Genomic DNA, 19,613 nt, shown 5'->3' on the forward strand with positions numbered 1-19,613 from the left:
GTCAATAGCGGAGCAGCAACTTCATTAATACCCTTTAGAACCACATTTATTTTTTTAGTCAGTTAAGTTGCTCAATCTTTTTCAAATGTCACGATTTGTTTTGACCCTTGAAATTTTTGTTTGAAATGAAGGATAAGTGGTAGCCCCTCTCTTTGTTGTTTTTAAAGGAAAGTGAAAGTAAGCACTAAGGTTATCTCTTTGGTTGTTGAGATTGATTGATAGTTGTATTTATTACCAGTGCGCTATATTACATATATTTAATTCTATGGCTATGCATTTTGTTCTGTAAACAAGCAGACTTCAGAATCACAATTAGGATAAATACTCACGATTTAGATGTTTTCCATTCAACTTTGCTAATTGCCTTACAAGGGAATGGTCCTGTAGGTAAAAGTAGAAAAATCCTTCAGTTAGATGTGATTTTAATTTAAAGAAAATGTATACATCTGAATACGGTCACATTATGTAATTGGAGGGAAGTATAAAATATATATATTGTTGTTTAGCTTCATATTTGAAAAATTCTGTCACAAAATAACAAAATTAAAATTCAACAGAAGTAGTAATAGTACATTGATGTGCTGAGCTACAATAAAAAGTCATTATACCAACAGATTAGGCCCATTTCTTTTTCAGCTTATAGTGGTAGAATGTTACAAATTGAATATTTTGATGTAAACACTCTTATAAATCCAACAAGTAACTCACAATGACTTTACTTGAGTATAAGCTTTAAATTCAATCAGATTACAAGCTGCTTTTAAGGGACATAATTTCATATTTTTTTATAAGCAGAATGCCATTTACAGAGAAAATCCACTTTCTGATTTACAGGATTAAGATCCTTACCATAAGGAGTTAAAGCTGATTCTTTGGGTGTAGTTGAATCAGATGCATTCCATACAATGTAACTGCCATCAATATGAGCACTCATAAACTCTTCACCATTTCTATGCCAACACAAGGACTCCAATTGCTAAATAAAACAAATTTTGTTCATCAGTGAAAAAAAAGGTATCTACACAATTTATACAAAAATAACAAGCTTGCAAAAATACAGTCATTTTAGTCATTTTGGAACATTCTTAACTTGGGTTGTCAAACTTTAACATCAAAATTAATGGTAACACTGAGACTATTCATTAGAAAACATTCACGGTTGGAAGTCAAAACTTAGTTCTTTAATAAAATCCTTATCATATACAAATGAAACCATGGATAACCAATGAATACTTTATGGGGGAATATAAGAAGTTATATATAATATACAAAGAAGTGGTGACCAGAGGACACAATGCCCTTCTTGAAACTTTTACTTGTTTAATGAACTAGTTTGGCATTTATCCTAAAATGTTCACATCATAATGAACAGGTGTTCAAAGTTTCAAGTTGATAATAATACACCCCAGTCATTTTAGTTCCATCTTAATGATTTGCTATGGTAAACTTCATAAATAATTCAAAGGAAACAATGTGGAAGGACCAGACTGACATTATCATGTTAGGAGTCTTGAGAAAGTTTCAATAAATTCTTATAAAGGGTTTAGGATTTGATTTAGATTGTTTGTGTTTTAACGCCACTTTTAAGCACCGCAATTAGGCTATACAGGGTTTAGAAGTTCAAAAACAAAATAAAACGTTGAGGATTAGCTATTGGTAACTGCAAAAAAATTGTTGTGGCTCTAACAAAATAGGTGATGCACAAAGGCATTATAAAGATTCTGAGAAAAAAAACCCAATAATTTCTGATATGGGGTTTAGCATTTATAAGCAAAGATAATGCTGTCAAGTTTACCCATACATTGTATGAATGAATAAATAAAACAAGAAGTGTAACAATACATCATGTATGTCAGATTTTATGAAGGTTCACAAAGTTCAATCATGTGGTTCATGAGAAGTAGCAGATACAAAAGATGTATACCCAGCATCACTATAACCTTAGCTTTAGAAAAAGCAGAGTTTTTATTTACCTGTGTAGAATTATATGTCTGATCAGTGTTGCTGTTTTTGTTATCCCACAGAACAATCAGACCTCTGTTATATCCTATTAGTACCTGAAAGTTAAAAATCAATCAAATTCAGGATCATAATTGAAAAGAATGTTTACATTGTTATTATTATTTAATTACACAAAAATTCCTATTGACCTAAATATATACTCGACTTAACAAAAAGCAAAACATCTGTGCAATTTACTTTTACCTATTATGTCACTGTTAAACAGTCTTAGATTTTAAAATGTTTTTGTCCAAAATGTTATTGAAAAGCCAACTTTCAATTCTAAACATAATATATTCACCCATCCTTACTTCCGTTTTTTGATTATTTTCATATTCCTAATATCAAAAAAATATATTTTTTTCCCACATCAAATTCAAAATAGCCAGTTATAACTGCAAGTCTATTCTTATTGCCATATTGGTCTACTTTCTTTTAACTTGAATTTAAGAGAACAAAAAATTTTGAAATCAATTGCATTATTACCCCTTTCAAAATTAATAATATTGCCACTAAGAAAGTGTATAGGTCTTTAAGCAATTCTAAAAATACTCTATTGATATTATATAATGGTTTAAGTAGAAAGGATCTTAATTGAAGAGCTTCCTAAAATCAATACCTTATCTGGATTTGTAGGATGTACAGCTATTGCTTCAACTGCACCAGGATTTACTTTAAAATCGTCTGGAACACTACAACATAAATCACTCTATTAACATACTTTCTTACAACTAAATAACCTATGAGTGTTATCATGATTATAAGAAGTAGAAATAATATATGAATATTATCATTAAAATCATATAAACTGCAAAAATTCTTTCGTCTATACCACTAGTAATTAAGAATCCGTCAGCGATGCCTTACAAGTTAAAAACCAGGTGCTCCGCAGGGCGCAGCTTTATACGACCGCAGAGGTCGAACCCTGAACAGTTGGGGCAAGTATGGACAAAACATTCAAGCATGATACAGCTCTGAATTTGGATTGTGATCAAATTTTTGACATTACATGGGTTTTTTTTACACAAAACAAATGCCAAGATTTTACAAATCAATAAAAGATTTCTTCTTCAAACTTTTTAAATCTAAAATTAAATAGTTGACACAGCATAGGTTTCTGACACAGAATGAATGTGGTCTAATGAACTTAAAAGGTTTTTTTTGCCTTTGAGCAAATCACTATGCTGTTGAATATTAATCCTCTCAAAAAAATGTTTGAAGAAATTTTCTTTTTATTATGAAATCTGAAATGAGAAAAATTTAACCCCCCCCCTTTTTTTTCACATCCCCGTTTCCCTTTTTCAAAACTGATATCAATTCAAATTTCTAATGGAGTTTGCAACAATAACTACTCATTTAAATACATCATAAAATATTAAGATGTAAAAAAACTGCTTGTTATCACTGAATGGTAAAGATTATTTAAATTTATCAGTTGGTAGTAAAAAGTGTATATACATTGTATATTGTATATAACAAAGATTTAAGTTGATTCTGGACAAAGAAAGATAACTCCAATTAAAAAAAATTCTTGCTATTGCACAAATAGGATATTTCTTGCTTACTATTCTGGACAAAGAAAGATAACTCTAATTAAAAAAAAATTTGCTATTTCACAATATTGTGCAATTAGATATTTCTTGCCATTGCACAATACTGTGCAATTGAAAAGACTTGCTATTGCACAATACTTAATATAATAATTTTAGATCCTGATTTGGACCAACTTGAAAACTGGGCCCATAATCAAAAATCTAAGTACATGTTTAGATTCAGCATATCAAAGAGGCCCAAGAATTCAATTAATGTTAAAATCAAACTTAGTTTAATTTTGGACCCTTTGGACTTTAATGTAGAATTTGAAATTTGAAAACAGGACCAAAAATGAAGAATCTACATACACAGTTAGATTTGGCATATCAAAGAACCCCAAGGATTCAATTTTTGATGAAATCAAACAAAGTTTAATTTTGGACCCTTTGGACCTTAATGTAGACCAATTTGAAAACTGGACCAAAAAAACTTCAATAATCAAGAATCTAAGTACATTTTTAGATTCAACATATCAAAGAACCCAACCGATTCATTTTTTGTCAAAATCAAACTAAGTTTAATTTTGGACCCTTTGGACCTTAATGTAGACCAATTTGAAAACGGGACCAAAAGTTGAGAATCTACATATACAGTTAGATTCGGCATATCAAAGAACCCCAATTATTCAATTTTGATGAAATCAAACAAAGTTTAATTTTGGACCCTTTGGGCCCCTTTTTCCTAAACTGTTGGGACCAAAACTCCCAAAATCAATACCAACCTTCCTTTTATGGTCATAAGCCTTGTGTTTAAATTTCATAGATTTGTATTTACTTATACTAACATTATAGTGCGAAAACCAAGAAAAATGCTTATTTGGGTCCCTTTTTGGCCCCTAATTCCTAATCTGTTGGGTCCTAAACTCCCAAAATAAATACCAACCTTCCTTTTGTGGTCATAAACATTGTGTTTAAATTTCATAGATTTCCATTTACTTAACCTAAGGTTATTGTGCAAAAACCAAGAAAAATGCTTATTTGGGCCCTTTATTGGCCCCTTATTCCTAAACTATTGAAACCAAAACTCCCAAAATCAATCCCAATCTTTCTTTTGTGGTCATAAACCTTGTGTCAAAATTTCATAGATTTCTATTAACTTAAACTAAAGTTATGGTGCGAAAACCAAGAAAATGCTTATTTGGGCCCTTTTTGGCCCCTTATTCCTAAAATGTTGGGACCAAAACTCCCAAAATCAATACCAACCTTCCTTTTATGGTCATAAACCTTGTGTTAAAATTTCATAGATTTCTATTCACTTTTACTAAAGTTAGAGTGCGAAAACTAAAAGTATTCGGACGACGGACGACGACGACGACGACGACGACGACGACGCAGACGCCAACGTGATAGCAATATACGACGAAAATTTTTTCAAAATTTGCGGTCGTATAATTATTCTTTTTCTAAACTATACAATGTATGGATGGAGACGATAAAAAAAATGAAATGAAATATCTTATATCTTATTTACAAAGAAATAATACATAAGAGATTGAGAAATTGAGAGTTCATGTTCTTGGTTGTTGAAATACTTACTTTTAAAGTCAATATTCAACAAAATTTAAACATTTATTTTATCAATAGTAAAAATACTTTATAAAATTATCTTAAATCTAACACTGATTTCAATATGATATTAGAATTTCTGAAATCATAAATTTTCTGACTGATTACAATCTAAGACAAGATGATTAGTCACCCTGCATGGAAACAATGCAGTAAAATCAATACAATGACAAAGTGTTCTAATTCTTTACAGAATTCCCATATTATATAACAATACTGCAATGTGTGTACGGTTATCCAAGCAGAATTAATTCCTATTTCCTAGCACCTCTAATTCTTTTTAATTGTATCTAAATTTATTTTGGAAAGAAACTCATTTGTCCTAATTGTTTTTAACATCATTCTTTAAATATGTTTTTATTGTTGTCTTATGCATCAAACTAATCACTCTCTATATAATCTGCTCTTTCTTAAATCAATTCAGTATCTCAATTTTTAAACTTCAAATTATGTTTGTAGCGATGCACTTATTTTGTTTCTATTTCTTAACTTTTCAGTCTGAAATTAGCTCTGGCCAAAAGACTAAAATATGCTAGTAGTAAAAGAAATTCAGATTTTAAGTATGATAAATAGACCACTTAAATTTAAAGTTATTTCAAACTACTGGTATCTGTGAAAATAGTAACTTACTTCTGCATAACAACATCTTGATAAATGATTTGATCCAGTAATTGGAATGATTTTAAATCTAATATGAAGATGTTTCCTATTTCTGTTCCAATCAACAAGTGTTCTTTGTTCTTGGTTAAGCAACATACTGATATGTTCTTGAATTTACTGAAAAGAAAAGAAATTGATTGTCATTGTTAAATCTTTTTTTCTTCTACATCAATCATGTCAATCTTCTTAAAAAGTATGAAAATAGCATCAGATAAAATCAACATATGTTAGAAATCTTTTCTATAAAAATAGTGCCATTTTTAGTGGGAAGTGGTAAATTTGACTATGCATTCAACTCAAGTGTTCTCTTTAGGGCCCTAAAGGACTGCAGTACTCTGGTGCTCTCTTGGATGATTTTATAATAGAACGAATAGGGGCCATGGTATTATATTTTTTGGGAAAAACCAGTGCTATTTAAGTTTCTATATTGCCATTTGAAAATTCTGGGGAGAACACAGCAACTATCAAACAGAAACTTGAGTGTGTGAATGTTAGCAAGTGTAGGTAACTGCCCAGCATTTAACAATGAGCAAAACCTATACCATATATTTAGCTTTGACAGGCATACAATGTAGGCTTAGTCTATTTCTTAACTGATCATAATAAATTGATATCACACTACATGATGAACTGCAGGTCTATAACTATTGTCATCTATCACTTCTTAATGAGAGCAAGAAAATTCCCACAATCTACGATTTCTTTGTGTTATGACTAAGAAAAAAAGTTATCGTGTAACCACGAAAAGAAGCCAGGTAAGTTCATGTGATGAAACTTGGGAATACTCAAGTGTATTGAATAAAGGCAATGAAATAATACTCAGAAAATAAACCATGATCTCATGCTTGTGTAAATATTTTGATACGTAATTTATTTACAATGATTTTTCACCAGTCACAACATTAAATGGTGATGTAGGTATGTTATTGTATAAGAAGAACTGTAAGATTTTGTATTTTGGCATTGATTATTCATGTCTAGACTCATGGTTGTAAACCATAATCAATATAGTTAGGAACCTTAACAAAGCCTAATCAATTCCAATAAAAACACATTTTAAATCTGTAAACCAATCAAGCTTCAGCAGCTACCTGCATAAGAGGCTCCAATAGGGGTCTTATAAAATAGCCTTTTAACTCCAGTAACCCCTCCTCCCATGATATCTTTTTTTAAATACAAAATTGCATCTTTTAAATCATTATCATTTTGAAAATTAAATCTGATGATGGCGCAAAATTGAATTTAAAACAAGAGGCTGTCACAACGACAGCAAACCGGATTTATTAACATTTATTTGTGTCCTGGCTATATCACAAGAACCATTACTGATGAATGGTGAAAGTGAAAATCGTCAATATCAAATTTGACCTCCATTTTGTCATCAGTATCAACATATTAAAATTTGAAAAGCTTAGATTGAATGGTTCATGAGTAAATGCAACAACCTGAATGGAAACGCCATTTTACGATCTTTCAAGAACCATAACTCCTGAACGGTAAAAGTCAAAATCGTCATTATTGAACTTGACCTCTATTTTGTCATCAGTAACAACATATTAAAATTTCAAAAGCTTTGGTTGAATGGTTCATGAGAAAATGCACGGACACGACGGGAAAAACCATTTTTCAATCTTTCAAGAACCATAACTCCTGAACGGTAAAAGTCAAAATCGTCATTATTGAACTTGACCTCCATTTTGTCATCAGTAACAGCATATTAAAGTTTTGGAAGCTTTGGTAGAACAGTTCATGCATAAATGCACGGACACGACTGGAAACTCCATTTTTCAATCTTTCAAGAACCATAACTCCTGAACGGTAAAAGTCAAATTCGTCATTATTGAACTTGACCTCCATTCTTTCATTAGTAACAACATATTAAAATTTGGGAAGCTTTGGTAGAACAGTTCATGCGTAAATGCACGGACAACTCCATTTTCCAATCTTTCAAGAACCATAACTCCTGAACGGTAAAAGTCAAAATCGCCATTATTGAACTTGACCTTCGTATAGTTGTCAGTAATAACATATTAAAATTTTAAAAGCTTTGTTTGAACGGTTCATGAGTTAATGCACGGACAACATTTGATTGCCGCCCGCCCGCCCGCCGTACATCCCCAAATCAATAACCGACATTTTTGTCACAAAAATCCGGTTAAAAACTGTATATCACAGGGTTTAAACTTAATCTGTGAAAAACAAAGTTATCAGATAAAGATGACCAACAGATATATCATCCAAAATTAGATCAGTTAAACTTATAAAATGATTTAGTGTTGTGTGAAAAGAAGCCATTTCTTGACTGACAGGATAATAAATTTGGATGGGATGACCTTTTTCAATAGGACACATAAGAAATACAATAGAAATAAAGTCAAATCATTGAACATTATTCATTTGAAATTTTCAGCAGGACAAAGGCCACCTGGGGGGAAAATCATCTTATCGAATTATCAATTATTTAAACCAATTACAGATAAGATAAGGATACAGTGTAACCAGATAAGCCGACATCCAAATACCTGTTGATCACACACAGAGTACAGTTTTTTTTACCTGTACAGGTAGTGGTTTTTTACCTTTCTTCAGCACTAAATTTAAATTCTTTTACATCTTCTAAAATTGTATTCTCTCCTTTATCATTAATCTCCCATAATGTGATAGTGTTGTCTCCACAGAGAGATATCAAGCGAGCCTAAAAATCAACATTAACAAAAGTTAAAATACATAAAAGAGGAAATATCAATAACACCTGCTCAAAAAGATCATGGTCAAAATACTTGTTTAAATTGAAGGTATTTAAGAAAATAATTACAGCTGCGGGTCACCACTAATTCTTTGATGTGGTCTGGATAAATATATGTTTAAACTAATTGAGGTAGAAGATTTGTAATTTGTCTGTAAAAGACAGACTCGTAATCAATCATCTTCATTTAAATACATGCTTTTAATTAAACAAATATTTGTTATTGAAGAGATTATAACTTTAAAATAAATATCTGATTTCTGGAGATTGAGATACAGCAACATAATTACTGATAGTATCTCTTTCTAGAGAGAATGTTTTTCTGTACTTTCAGTTATCTTTTTTAGATAACAATCATAAGATCATATTTAAGTCATCAAGCTTTCCGCCTTCTGTTTTGAAGCAGGATTTAAGAGTTAATTCACCTTTTACACAGCTCTGTACAGAAAATAATGGCATATGGGATTATTGTTCAGAGAACAGTAAAATTTATGAGCAAATTAAATCTAAATATGTCTTCAAATCGGGGTAACAAAATCTTTTCTGCTGCACAACATATAAATCTTTCAATGATTAGAAAACCACTACTGAATAATGAAATGAAAGTAATGAAACATTTCCATTTTTCTATAAAAAGAATCAAAAGTTTTTCTTCAGAATAGAATTTATTGTTTATTTTAATCTCTTAAGTAAATAAAAGTATCTTTTACTAAATTTAGTAATAAATTGTATGAATTATTTTCAGCTGTTGTAGCTAATCTTGTGATTAACAAAGGTCAGTTTACCCTGGACATATTTGTCACCTCTGAACAGCTTCAGGTCAAAGATTAACTGTAAATATTACTACAAACAATGTAATTGAACTAGAAAATGTATTGATTTCCACACTGAATGGTTTGACAGGAATGAATGTTACAAAGTTCAAGAGACACTTCATCATTTAGAACATTTTTGTTGTTGTTAAACTTTACACCTAAATCAGTGACTATGCTTGATGTGTTACACTGACACATTAAACAAACCAAGCTATGCAGTTTAATGATCCTTGAAGTTTGGTTTTGTTTATGTGGTATAAATATTTTTCATATAAAACTGAATAACCAGAATTTGAAACAAGTTTTTTTCAACAGAACATATTTTGAACTCTGAACTTTTTAAACCAACCTTCTTTCACCAAATTTGAAATCCTGTGTCAAAGCAGAAAGTTTCTGCATGGCCTAATAATAATCATGATAATGACAATTTATTAATTAGAATTAATCAAGTTTCCAGTTTTATGAAAGATGGAATTATTGGAATTTCCATTTTTAAGACTGCATGTATTGCTAACACAGCAGTTTTCTCCAACAAGTTACGATACAAGATGACATAGTGCAAGAGGATGAAAAGGTAATTTAATACATGCCATCATGTCTACCTGTTGTCATCAAATATTGAAATGTTTATTCATAAATGACATCAAACAAACATGTCTATGTAAAGGACATGCAATAATTAGGTACATAATGAATCTTTAATTACCTCTTCTGATAAGAAAAATAACTGGTTGACAGATGCTCCACTCTTTAGTTCACCACAGAATTCTACACCAGGTTGTCCGAGGCTGTTAAGTGTTAAGGAAGAAACATGTATTTGTACTATTAAAGTTGATACTAGGATGAAAATTGTAAATCATAGAATTAAATTTGGCCTTGCACTTTCTAATCTAAGGAGTTTATTTTAGGGCAAACCGGTGTATTTAAAGTAACTGTTGCATAATAATACCTTCAGACATTCAATCCTTTAAACATTTTGTGAAATGGGATAAAAAAAACACTCTTTTTTTGTACCTTATGTTTGCAGAAATGACAAATAACAGAAATTGTCTACAGATTCTAGAATCTAGAGGGCATTAAGTCCTTGAATCAGTGAAATACAAGTCTGAAGATCAAAATTCCTGGCAGTGAAGTTTGCTGTGAAGATGTTATCACTCAACTTGACTGTGTATTTACTTTGAACTACAATTTCTTCAAATTTTATTTATTTCTCATGACAAGTAGATAAATCAACTTTTGATTTTTTTTTATTCAAAACCAAATTATATAATTTAGAAATTGGAAGTCTTTGTACAGCTGCATTTTTCCCCCTGTATCTGGGCCAAATATTTTATGATATATGAGAAGCAAGAGGTGTTTATTTGAACTGTCATAAACTGACTATGTGTTAGTGGGAGTTACGTTGACAGTACAAAACCATCCCAATTCAAATGTCTCTTTTTAATGTAAACAATTTTATGGAAATTTGTAAGCTACTATATTATACACATGACCTATTTTTTGGGGTGTAATAACCAACTTCCTGCATTGATTGTAAACATCTATAAATTTATGCATCAGCTATTGTTGAAATATGACTTTAAAACTCTCCCTTTAATCTAAATCATTAAGATGTGTAGTAAATCAATTAACTTTGTTCCATTCATGTACAAATGAAATAGACACTTATATTTCAATAGTACTGCAAAATTTATAAAATGCATATTTTTACCTAAATTGTCACAATAGCAAAAATTTCTAGACCACCTAGTGACCTTACCACCATAAAACAATAAACGATGCTTTAAAAAGACAAAACCACAAAATCTATCCTATTAACATTTTTGCATGCCTGACTGATGAAGATGGATACAATAAGTTCTTCCTATTGTATGTATTAACTGGGTTAGTAAGCCCACACCTTTAACTGACAGTTATTAACCTTACAAAGATTTACTATATTATACTTTACTTATCTACATTAATTGTATGCCTCATTGACATCCACGACATTCCACACATACAATCATTCAATGTTTACAACAATCATTTTACCATGTTTAATAATATTTTTGTAACTAAAATTTTGAAGAAAATTTATAATTGCAAGATAAGCAAAATGCAAGTTGGTTTGTAATAGTTTTTTATGTGCAAGCATCTCATCTTGCAAATAAGCAGTTTAAGTTTATTAACAATGCCACGCCTATAATTATAAAATTCTACAATGCACAAGATTGACATTTGTGCACTTTTTCTACTTTCCATTAATTTTGCATTAGCTGTGATAAAATGAAGCCTTGATAGTTAACATTTATGTGAAGAATTTAAGAAATATGCAGACAGCTGCTCTGTAATTTTGTAATATTTTTTAGTATTTTACACTAACTTTCATTTCATACTGTTTATTGAATTTTTGGCAACATGTGGTCTGGATATTGAATATTTGGTAACAGGTGGCGTATGAATATTTTGCTAGATAGGGTAAACAGTCCTGGAACCATGCTTAGTCATTGCTACATCTTATAAACAAGGACTCTATTCCCCTCTTACCCTTCTATGTATCATATTGTGCAATAAAAAGAATGTCAATGGGATATAATAGCCCTTGCTTTTAAATATACTAGAATCAATCAAAGTACTAATTCCAATCAATTGAAGTCTGTGTTTTTGTTTATATACATCGTGTTATTAGTTTCTTATGTTGAGAATTTGGTTATTTCCATATATAAACGGAAACTACAAAAGAATGAAGAAAGTGTCCCCAGCCCAATTTGACCGTTATTTGTGTTTGGTGGTAGCTTATTATAAGCATTGTGTTTAAGTTTCACAATATTTAGTTGAAGCAAACTTAAGATAGAGAACAGAAAATCAGTGTCGTGAATTGCGTACATATGTACAGGGGTAGACCAAATTACCCCTTTACTTTGAAGCCGGAGCATGAAAACTATTATTAACATTTAAACTGAATTGAAATTTTGGTACAACAGCAACAGTAAAATATTTACTGTCACATTTATACAAATTTTAGAGATTACGATACAAAGAGAAAAATTATTTAAGGAGAAAAAAACATAAACTTAAAAAATAGGAAAGCAGCGGAAAAATCTAATCAGTGTTTAATAATATCATACATGTGGCCAAGAGGTCTAAATAGTTGAATAGCCTGTCAACACTTAAGTTTAAATCCTGCAAGTGGAAGGTGCGCTACACTTTAATCTTAATTGACCAATAACAGCTTAATGCCATGAAATAGCACAATTATGTTGAAAGCGGTATCAAACACTACACAATCACTCAGATTCTGGCTACATAAAGAGACTGTATCTAACTACCGGTATATATATGTATAGAACTTAAATATGCATAAATACATAACCATTTAAATTAAGGTCTTAATCTATGTAAAGGATACATTTTAATATAGCCTTGCTTGTTTCCAATGGCTAGCAATTGAAGTTTTGGATCATAGTCCATACAAGCTGGCTTGTTAATAAATCCATGTTCTGTGCACTGAAAAAAATAAAAGTTCTCATGTCATACAGAAACTCTCTATATCACAATAAAAATACCTACCTTTATCATACATTTAAGTTACATTTTTTTTAAAGGGGTACATGTATATAATACTACATGTAGATACATTTGTACTGCGATCTTTGATTGGTGGTAATAAGCATTGTGTTTAAGTTTCCCACACTTAACTAGATCATTACCCTGAATTCAATATGTTTTGTCATTTTCTGGTGATGTTTTAAAAACACAAATAGTTCAAATGGCCCAAAAAAAGTTGAAATGTTATGATTTAAATATCAAAAATAGCTGAAAGGTCAGTCAAGTCTGAAAATTTACCAGTTTAAAATATATGCAACTAACTAAGTTGAACCAACAGTAACGGGCCATTTCTCTACATGTACATCCAAAATAATTTATCAGTCTGCACGGTTAGCCACTAGTTCGATGCCCCAGACTAGTAAAATTTCATTCGGACTAGTAAGTTTTTGCAAAACTTTGTTTGGACCAATAAGAAAAATGTCAGGATATTGGTCTTCGGACTAGTAGTTGAAAAAGTTTTTGGTGCAGACTGATTTAGCAATGCCACCCAAACTCCAAAGTTATCTGTTTTGTGGTAATAAGCATAGTGTACAACATTGATACCATTTGTTGTCAAAAGCTTTGTCAAAGCAAATTGTGTACACGTTTCATATTAAAACATTTGGTTGAGGCAAATTAAGTTTTATAATGGAGATGAAAAATTCAGCAATTTTCCATTTGTAAAGGGGCAAAACTCTAGAAAGGTAACCATTACACAAACTTAGTTTAATGTAAAACTTGATCTAAGTCACTTGGTGTAATAAGCATTATGTACAAAATTCATTATATTTGGTTAGAAAACAATTTCAGGACGTATAAACTGATGTACAGTCGGAGAAGGGTAAAACTTAATGCCGCCTCCTCCTACAGCGGGCGTCTCATTGGAGGGTTCTGATCCTGGATCCCGCTTACACTATGTTCGTAAGCAATTCTCATTTTTTTGTAATTTCCTGTGTCCCACTAGACTTCATTTCCTGATTCACAGCACAATGAATAATTTGACTTTCACATGTCAAGCTTACAAAAAAATCACCAATACTGTGTCACGCTTAGACCCAAATGAGACCTACTACAGCCTGGGCATTAAAATATGGTCTGATTTTTTTTAGAGATCCATCTAGATATCAGTGTCGAACTTTTCAAATTTTAGATAGATACATATAATACAAGTTTTCAAGGCTCTGTATAGGTATGGTCTAACTTGAACATCTATACAAATTGGTAGAACTTTCATGAGGGCACAAATGTAGTAATACCCTTTAATGTCAGATATAAACGGTCATTTTCGACAACTGTAAGAATCTAATTGTTTAAAATTTTACCATGATTCCTAAAAATGTCCTTAAAATGATTCATCAGAGGTCTCAAATAATGACAAATTATTATCAAAATCATTCAATTTTTTCATCGTCTAAAAGAAAGTGCATTTTTCCATCGTCTTCTTTCTAAGTAAGGAACCGAATTCATATTGAATGACTTTTTCGTCATGCACCAAAAGTTACTGTTAACTTCATTTGGAAAGAACTTTTAACATTATTTGTCATGAAGGTACCCCCATTACCACCCTCTCATGGGTATCAAAATGAAATGATGAAGTTATTGAAGTGTAGTGAAGATGAGATACATTCTAAAAATTGTAAATAACATGTTACAAGACAGCTGTTGCATTCTGTGTGGTATTGAAACCATTTCCAGACTGATTTAAACAGGTTTAATGCATGGTTAAGTACCTGCCGTGAACAGATAACTTTAAAACCATAGGTCAATTAATAACCTTAAGTGGCCCCATATCTTGTTATCACTTATGAGTCATCTGTCATTCATTTTAACTTCATTCAATATGGCTGCAACAAAAGTATATTTACTACAATCTACTACTCACCCGTTTGAATCCAAACAACTCTTTCTTCAATTTTTCTCTCTCCTCACTATCCTTAGAGGGATGCTTCTTCAAAAATTTAAACATTTCCTCGTCGAAATTTACCTGAAAAATGCAAATTACAAGTCAGTGAAAATGAAAATAGGTTCCTTTTTTTTGTTATAACAAGTGATCAGACACAATGAAAAACGAGAATTCGCACTTGCAATAAATTAATAAACATCTTTAAAACTTACAAATGGACTGATTTGATTTCAGTATTACTCCTGTTAATTAAATGTCACAAAATTTAATTAAATTGCCGGCATTCAAACCCGCGCCAAGCTTGGCGTAACCTAAATCGATTGACCTCAATTCACCTATAATGTGTATTACTCCGCAAAAAAACGAAATGACAGTAAATGTAGTTCCTATATATATAGCTTTATTTGATAAAACCAGATGTTTTTTTTTTTATTCAATCGATATCTTAAGTTATATAATAGAGATTCATTATGAAAAACGATAAACGTTATTTTTTAATCCCAAATGACTATTTTTTTATGGACTATTTAAACTGTTCCAAGTGTTGAACAGGGAACATGCAGAATTTTGAGTTCTCGTTCCTTTTTTTCCCAAACTTTTGTTTATGGGTTTGAGTGTGTGAACGATGGTCAACGATACTCCGCAAGACTTTCCTCTTTTTTTCTATCCATGCTTTATGCTTTATTTTCTATGTGTATGTATGAAAATTTATACGAATTATGAAAAGACTCGTGTCATACTTGAATATACTAGATAAACATGCACTTTTAAACTACAAGATACCACTGTAGAAAAAATGCTTTTTAAGAAAACTGACCCATTCACCGTAAACATGTTCTATTCAAGTTATACAAAACAAAGAAATGGAATAACTTGTGTAATGACTTTAACCGCGCGTAACGTAACGCTATACTGTGGTGTTCTATATGTAACGTCACATCCTAGTAACGTTGTTATGTGTTCTTGTATAGATTTTAATACACGTTCCACATGTTATATTTGTTGTCTTGTAAATGCCTAAGTTATTTCATTGGCGACGAGGATAAAAGAGATGAAAAGTGACTGAAAGAAGAGATTAAAAGGCATAATAAGTAAAAGAAAAGAAAAATGGCTGAAAGAATTACTGTTGTGACAGAAAACAGAAATTTGAGAACTTTACCGTTCACACCCTCAGAGGATCATCTCAACACGGGAAGTCAGTGGGAGGAATGGCTAGAAGGAATAGAAAGAGAATTCCGATATTTTCGAATTACAGAACCTGAGGACAAAAAGGACGCAATGATTATTTACGGAGGTAAGGAAATTTCAAGATTAGAGAAAAGTACACCTGACCCCGTAGACAGACGCATGGATGTTTATGAAAAGTTAAAAAAGAAACTAAATGATTATTTTGCTCCAAAGAAGAATAAACATTATGCAAGATATGTATTTCTGAAAATGAGACCGATTAATGGAGAATCAACAGTGGCATATGCGACACGACTACGAGAGAGAGCTGCTGATTGTGAGTTTGAAAATCAAGATGACAGAATTTTAGAACACATTATTCAAACCACAGATAATGAATCGCTAATCAAAAAGACAATTAACAGAAAGTGGACACTTGATCAAATGTTACAGGAAGTACATCAGCTAGAAGATACGACATTGCAGATACATGATATGAGAGATATATACACAGCATCAAGAACCGGAGAAATTGCAAAAGTGACGAATTATGGAGGAAAACAAAGACATCACGGCATGCAAAATAGAGAGGAAACATACACAATGAGACATGAAAGGAGGAATAATTGTAACTTTTGTGGAAAAAAACATTCGTTTGAACAACGTGAAGATTGTGATGCTTACGGAAAACAGTGTAACAAATGTCATAAATGGAATCATTTTGCGGTAGTTTGCAAATCGAGTATGCAATCTGTATACCAGGACAATGACCAATTCAGGAATCAACGATACACTGAACGAAATCAAGGTAGGAATGTTAGAAGAAAAATGGAAGACACAGACGAAGAAGAATATTCAGATGATGAGTTTTTCGGAAGGACAGTGAATCATTTGGGTGCAGTTAAGAAAATAAATGTACATAAAATTAGAAACGAAACAAGAACAGTACTAGTTATGATGAATGATGTAGAAGTGAAAATAGAACCAGACAGTGGAGCCGACGTCAACGTAATGGACGAGTACCAGTACAGAGCATACAAAAACAGAACTAGAGAGGGAGCTGAATTATTAGAAAGCAAAACGAAATTGAGTACTTTGCAAAGCAGTTTAAAAGTAAAAGGAGAATTCATTACAACAGTGAGAAATGCTACTAGAGGAATAAAAACAAAAGTAATTGTGATTAAAGGAAAAACTAATTCACCACCACTTATTGGAAAGAAAACACTTATTGAATTAGGCATGTTACAAATACAAGAAGATGGAACATTAAAAGAGCCAAATGGATTAGGAATTCGGGGTGGAAATGCAAAATTCGAACATAAAATACCAGAGATAAGAAACAAAGCAGCAAGGACTAAATCAAACCACATAAGGAAAAGCAATAAAACCGAAAACATAATCAAGAAGATCACACAAAGAGACAAGAACACAAGAGCACAAGAAGACAAAGAATACAAACAAAATGTTACAAATAAACATTCACAGAAAAAGAAGTACAGAGAACATTCATTTAAAATCAGTGACCGTGTTTCATTCAAGCAAGAGAAACGGAATAAATGGTCAACTGCATATGAACTTGAACCGTATATCATATACAAAATATCTGGATCAAGCATAGGAGCTCAGCAAAAGTCAGACGGAAGAAAAGTGTTTCGTGACTCTTCACACTTCAAACTTGAAAATAACATTGACATTCCGAACTCAAATGGTAAGTGGCGAGATAGGATTTGGATGCACACTAAACCGAATGGAGACAAACACATGGTTGCACCAGGAAGATGAGAGATGCCGAACCGAACCAAGAGAGCACCTGTTAGATTTAGAGACTTTGTGGTCTGATTTTAAATATGGACTGTAATTATCGAATATGATATCATAAGTGAAATATGGACTGTTAAATTTAAACTTTTATTTTTGAACATTAATTTATTTAATACCACTTTATTTGAAATGAAGATCAGAACTTTTGAAGAAATGGAGAAATGTAATGACTTTAACCGCGCGTAACGTAACGCTATACTGTGGTGTTCTATATGTAACGTCACATCCTAGTAACGTTGTTATGTGTTCTTGTATAGATTTTAATACACGTTCCACATGTTATATTTGTTGTCTTGTAAATGCCTAAGTTATTTCAACTTGGGGGGGATTAGAAAACCATTGGCGGATCCAGAATTTCGTAAGTGAGGGCCCACTGGCTTGCCAAAGAGGGGACCCGATTTCGTCACGCTTCAGTGATTTCCTATAGCAACCTATTTTTTTCTCAAAAGGGGGGCGGGCCCTAAATCCGCCTCTGAAAACAAAGAAATCTGTTTAATAATTTAAAATGAGATCAATGAAAATTGATTTCTTAGAAAGATTTTTTGAATACTATAAACATGATAGAACCTTTTTTCTCTAAAAAGTGTTACTTTTTACTCACTCAGGTAAAACAAAAATACTCTTGAGTGAAAACAAAAAAATTGAGACTAGGATATTAAACAATTTGCAGAACATTTTTATGGCTTTTTTTTTTTAGTCAACTGTAGTTGGGGAAATGGGGAAGTGTGTAATATATGACCCAATTTTCACATCCAAGCTTCTTATAGATTATAAAATCCATAGAGACTAGCTCTTAGTTAAATTTTGAATGTAAAAGAACTACCATCGAGAAGGTAGAAACATATAAATAAAATAGATATTAAAAAGGCGCTACTGACTGTGACAGACTTCCAGCTAAAATTGTGAAACATAGTAAATCTGTTTTTGCGCTACAGCTGATCGATCTATCTGGTGATTCTGGTGCATTTCCAGATAGACGAAAAGAGGCACAATTAAGTAACTCCACTTAAAAAAAAAAATTACCTAGCCAAAGACTTTGCTTGCTTACCTCGTGAAATTTTACTCGACAAATTGTCCCTTTATAGTGTTTCCTCTCCGTCCAGTTTCCCTTTTAAATTCATATTTATCAAAAAGAAAACAACAAATAAAAGTTGGCAACATACTTATAGTAGTTGGGCTGACATCCAGAAAGGTGTGCCACTGGGTTATATTCTTGAACCTCTTTTGTTTAACGATTTTATAAACGTATTTTTTAAATTTTATTTAGCAGAGCACATTGAATATTAACTTTACATATGCGACATGTCAACACATTATTGATCTGTAGTCCTGACTTTAACAAGATAATATCTACAATAGAAGAGGAATTCAACCAACTGATTGTTCGGTATAAATTTAATAAAATACAAGCTAATCCTGACAAATTCCAGGTGTTGTAAAGTTGTTGACTAACAGTTTAATTTTGATTTACATATTAGTTATTTATGTAGAAGGCATCTCAGCAGCTTAATGTTTTGAAACGTTTAGAACCTTTTCTTTCCAAATTATATAAATTTTAACTCACTATAGTCGTACTTTTATTATGAGTACTAGTAATAGAGGTCGGTCATTTAAAGACGCATCTACCGTATCATATACGTTGACGTATCCGCATCTGCAGATATACCAAAAAACAGTATGTGATCCCGAAAATTTAATTTATGTACTTTCAATAATGAAAATGGGCGACTGATTAATTTCTAATGCAGAAATTTACAAAACAATAAGGAAAT

General features: G+C 31.5%; 1 protein-coding gene across 4 annotated transcripts in view; it reads right to left on the reverse strand.

The window, feature by feature from the left end:
• LOC143045515 (lethal(2) giant larvae protein homolog 1-like) overlaps positions 1 to 15,218 on the reverse strand; it is a 29,376-nt gene extending 14,158 nt beyond the window's left edge. For all 4 annotated transcript variants that reach the window (XM_076218075.1, XM_076218073.1, XM_076218074.1 and 1 more), the window contains exons 1-10: positions 15,066 to 15,218; positions 14,833 to 14,934; positions 12,772 to 12,869; positions 10,087 to 10,168; positions 8,399 to 8,514; positions 5,790 to 5,936; positions 2,621 to 2,693; positions 1,974 to 2,057; positions 850 to 976; positions 330 to 381 (exon numbers count right to left, since the gene is read on the reverse strand). In XM_076218075.1, the coding sequence (XP_076074190.1) occupies positions 330 to 381; positions 850 to 976; positions 1,974 to 2,057; positions 2,621 to 2,693; positions 5,790 to 5,936; positions 8,399 to 8,514; positions 10,087 to 10,168; positions 12,772 to 12,869; positions 14,833 to 14,916 (863 nt within the window). In that variant the 5' untranslated portion in view covers positions 14,917 to 14,934; positions 15,066 to 15,218. The remainder of the gene's footprint in view (positions 1 to 329; positions 382 to 849; positions 977 to 1,973; positions 2,058 to 2,620; positions 2,694 to 5,789; positions 5,937 to 8,398; positions 8,515 to 10,086; positions 10,169 to 12,771; positions 12,870 to 14,832; positions 14,935 to 15,065) is intronic.
• Positions 15,219 to 19,613: the final 4,395 nt, after the last annotated feature.

This window comes from Mytilus galloprovincialis, chromosome 9 (assembly GCF_965363235.1).
Source record: "Mytilus galloprovincialis chromosome 9, xbMytGall1.hap1.1, whole genome shotgun sequence".
NCBI lineage: Eukaryota > Metazoa > Mollusca > Bivalvia > Mytilida > Mytilidae > Mytilus > Mytilus galloprovincialis.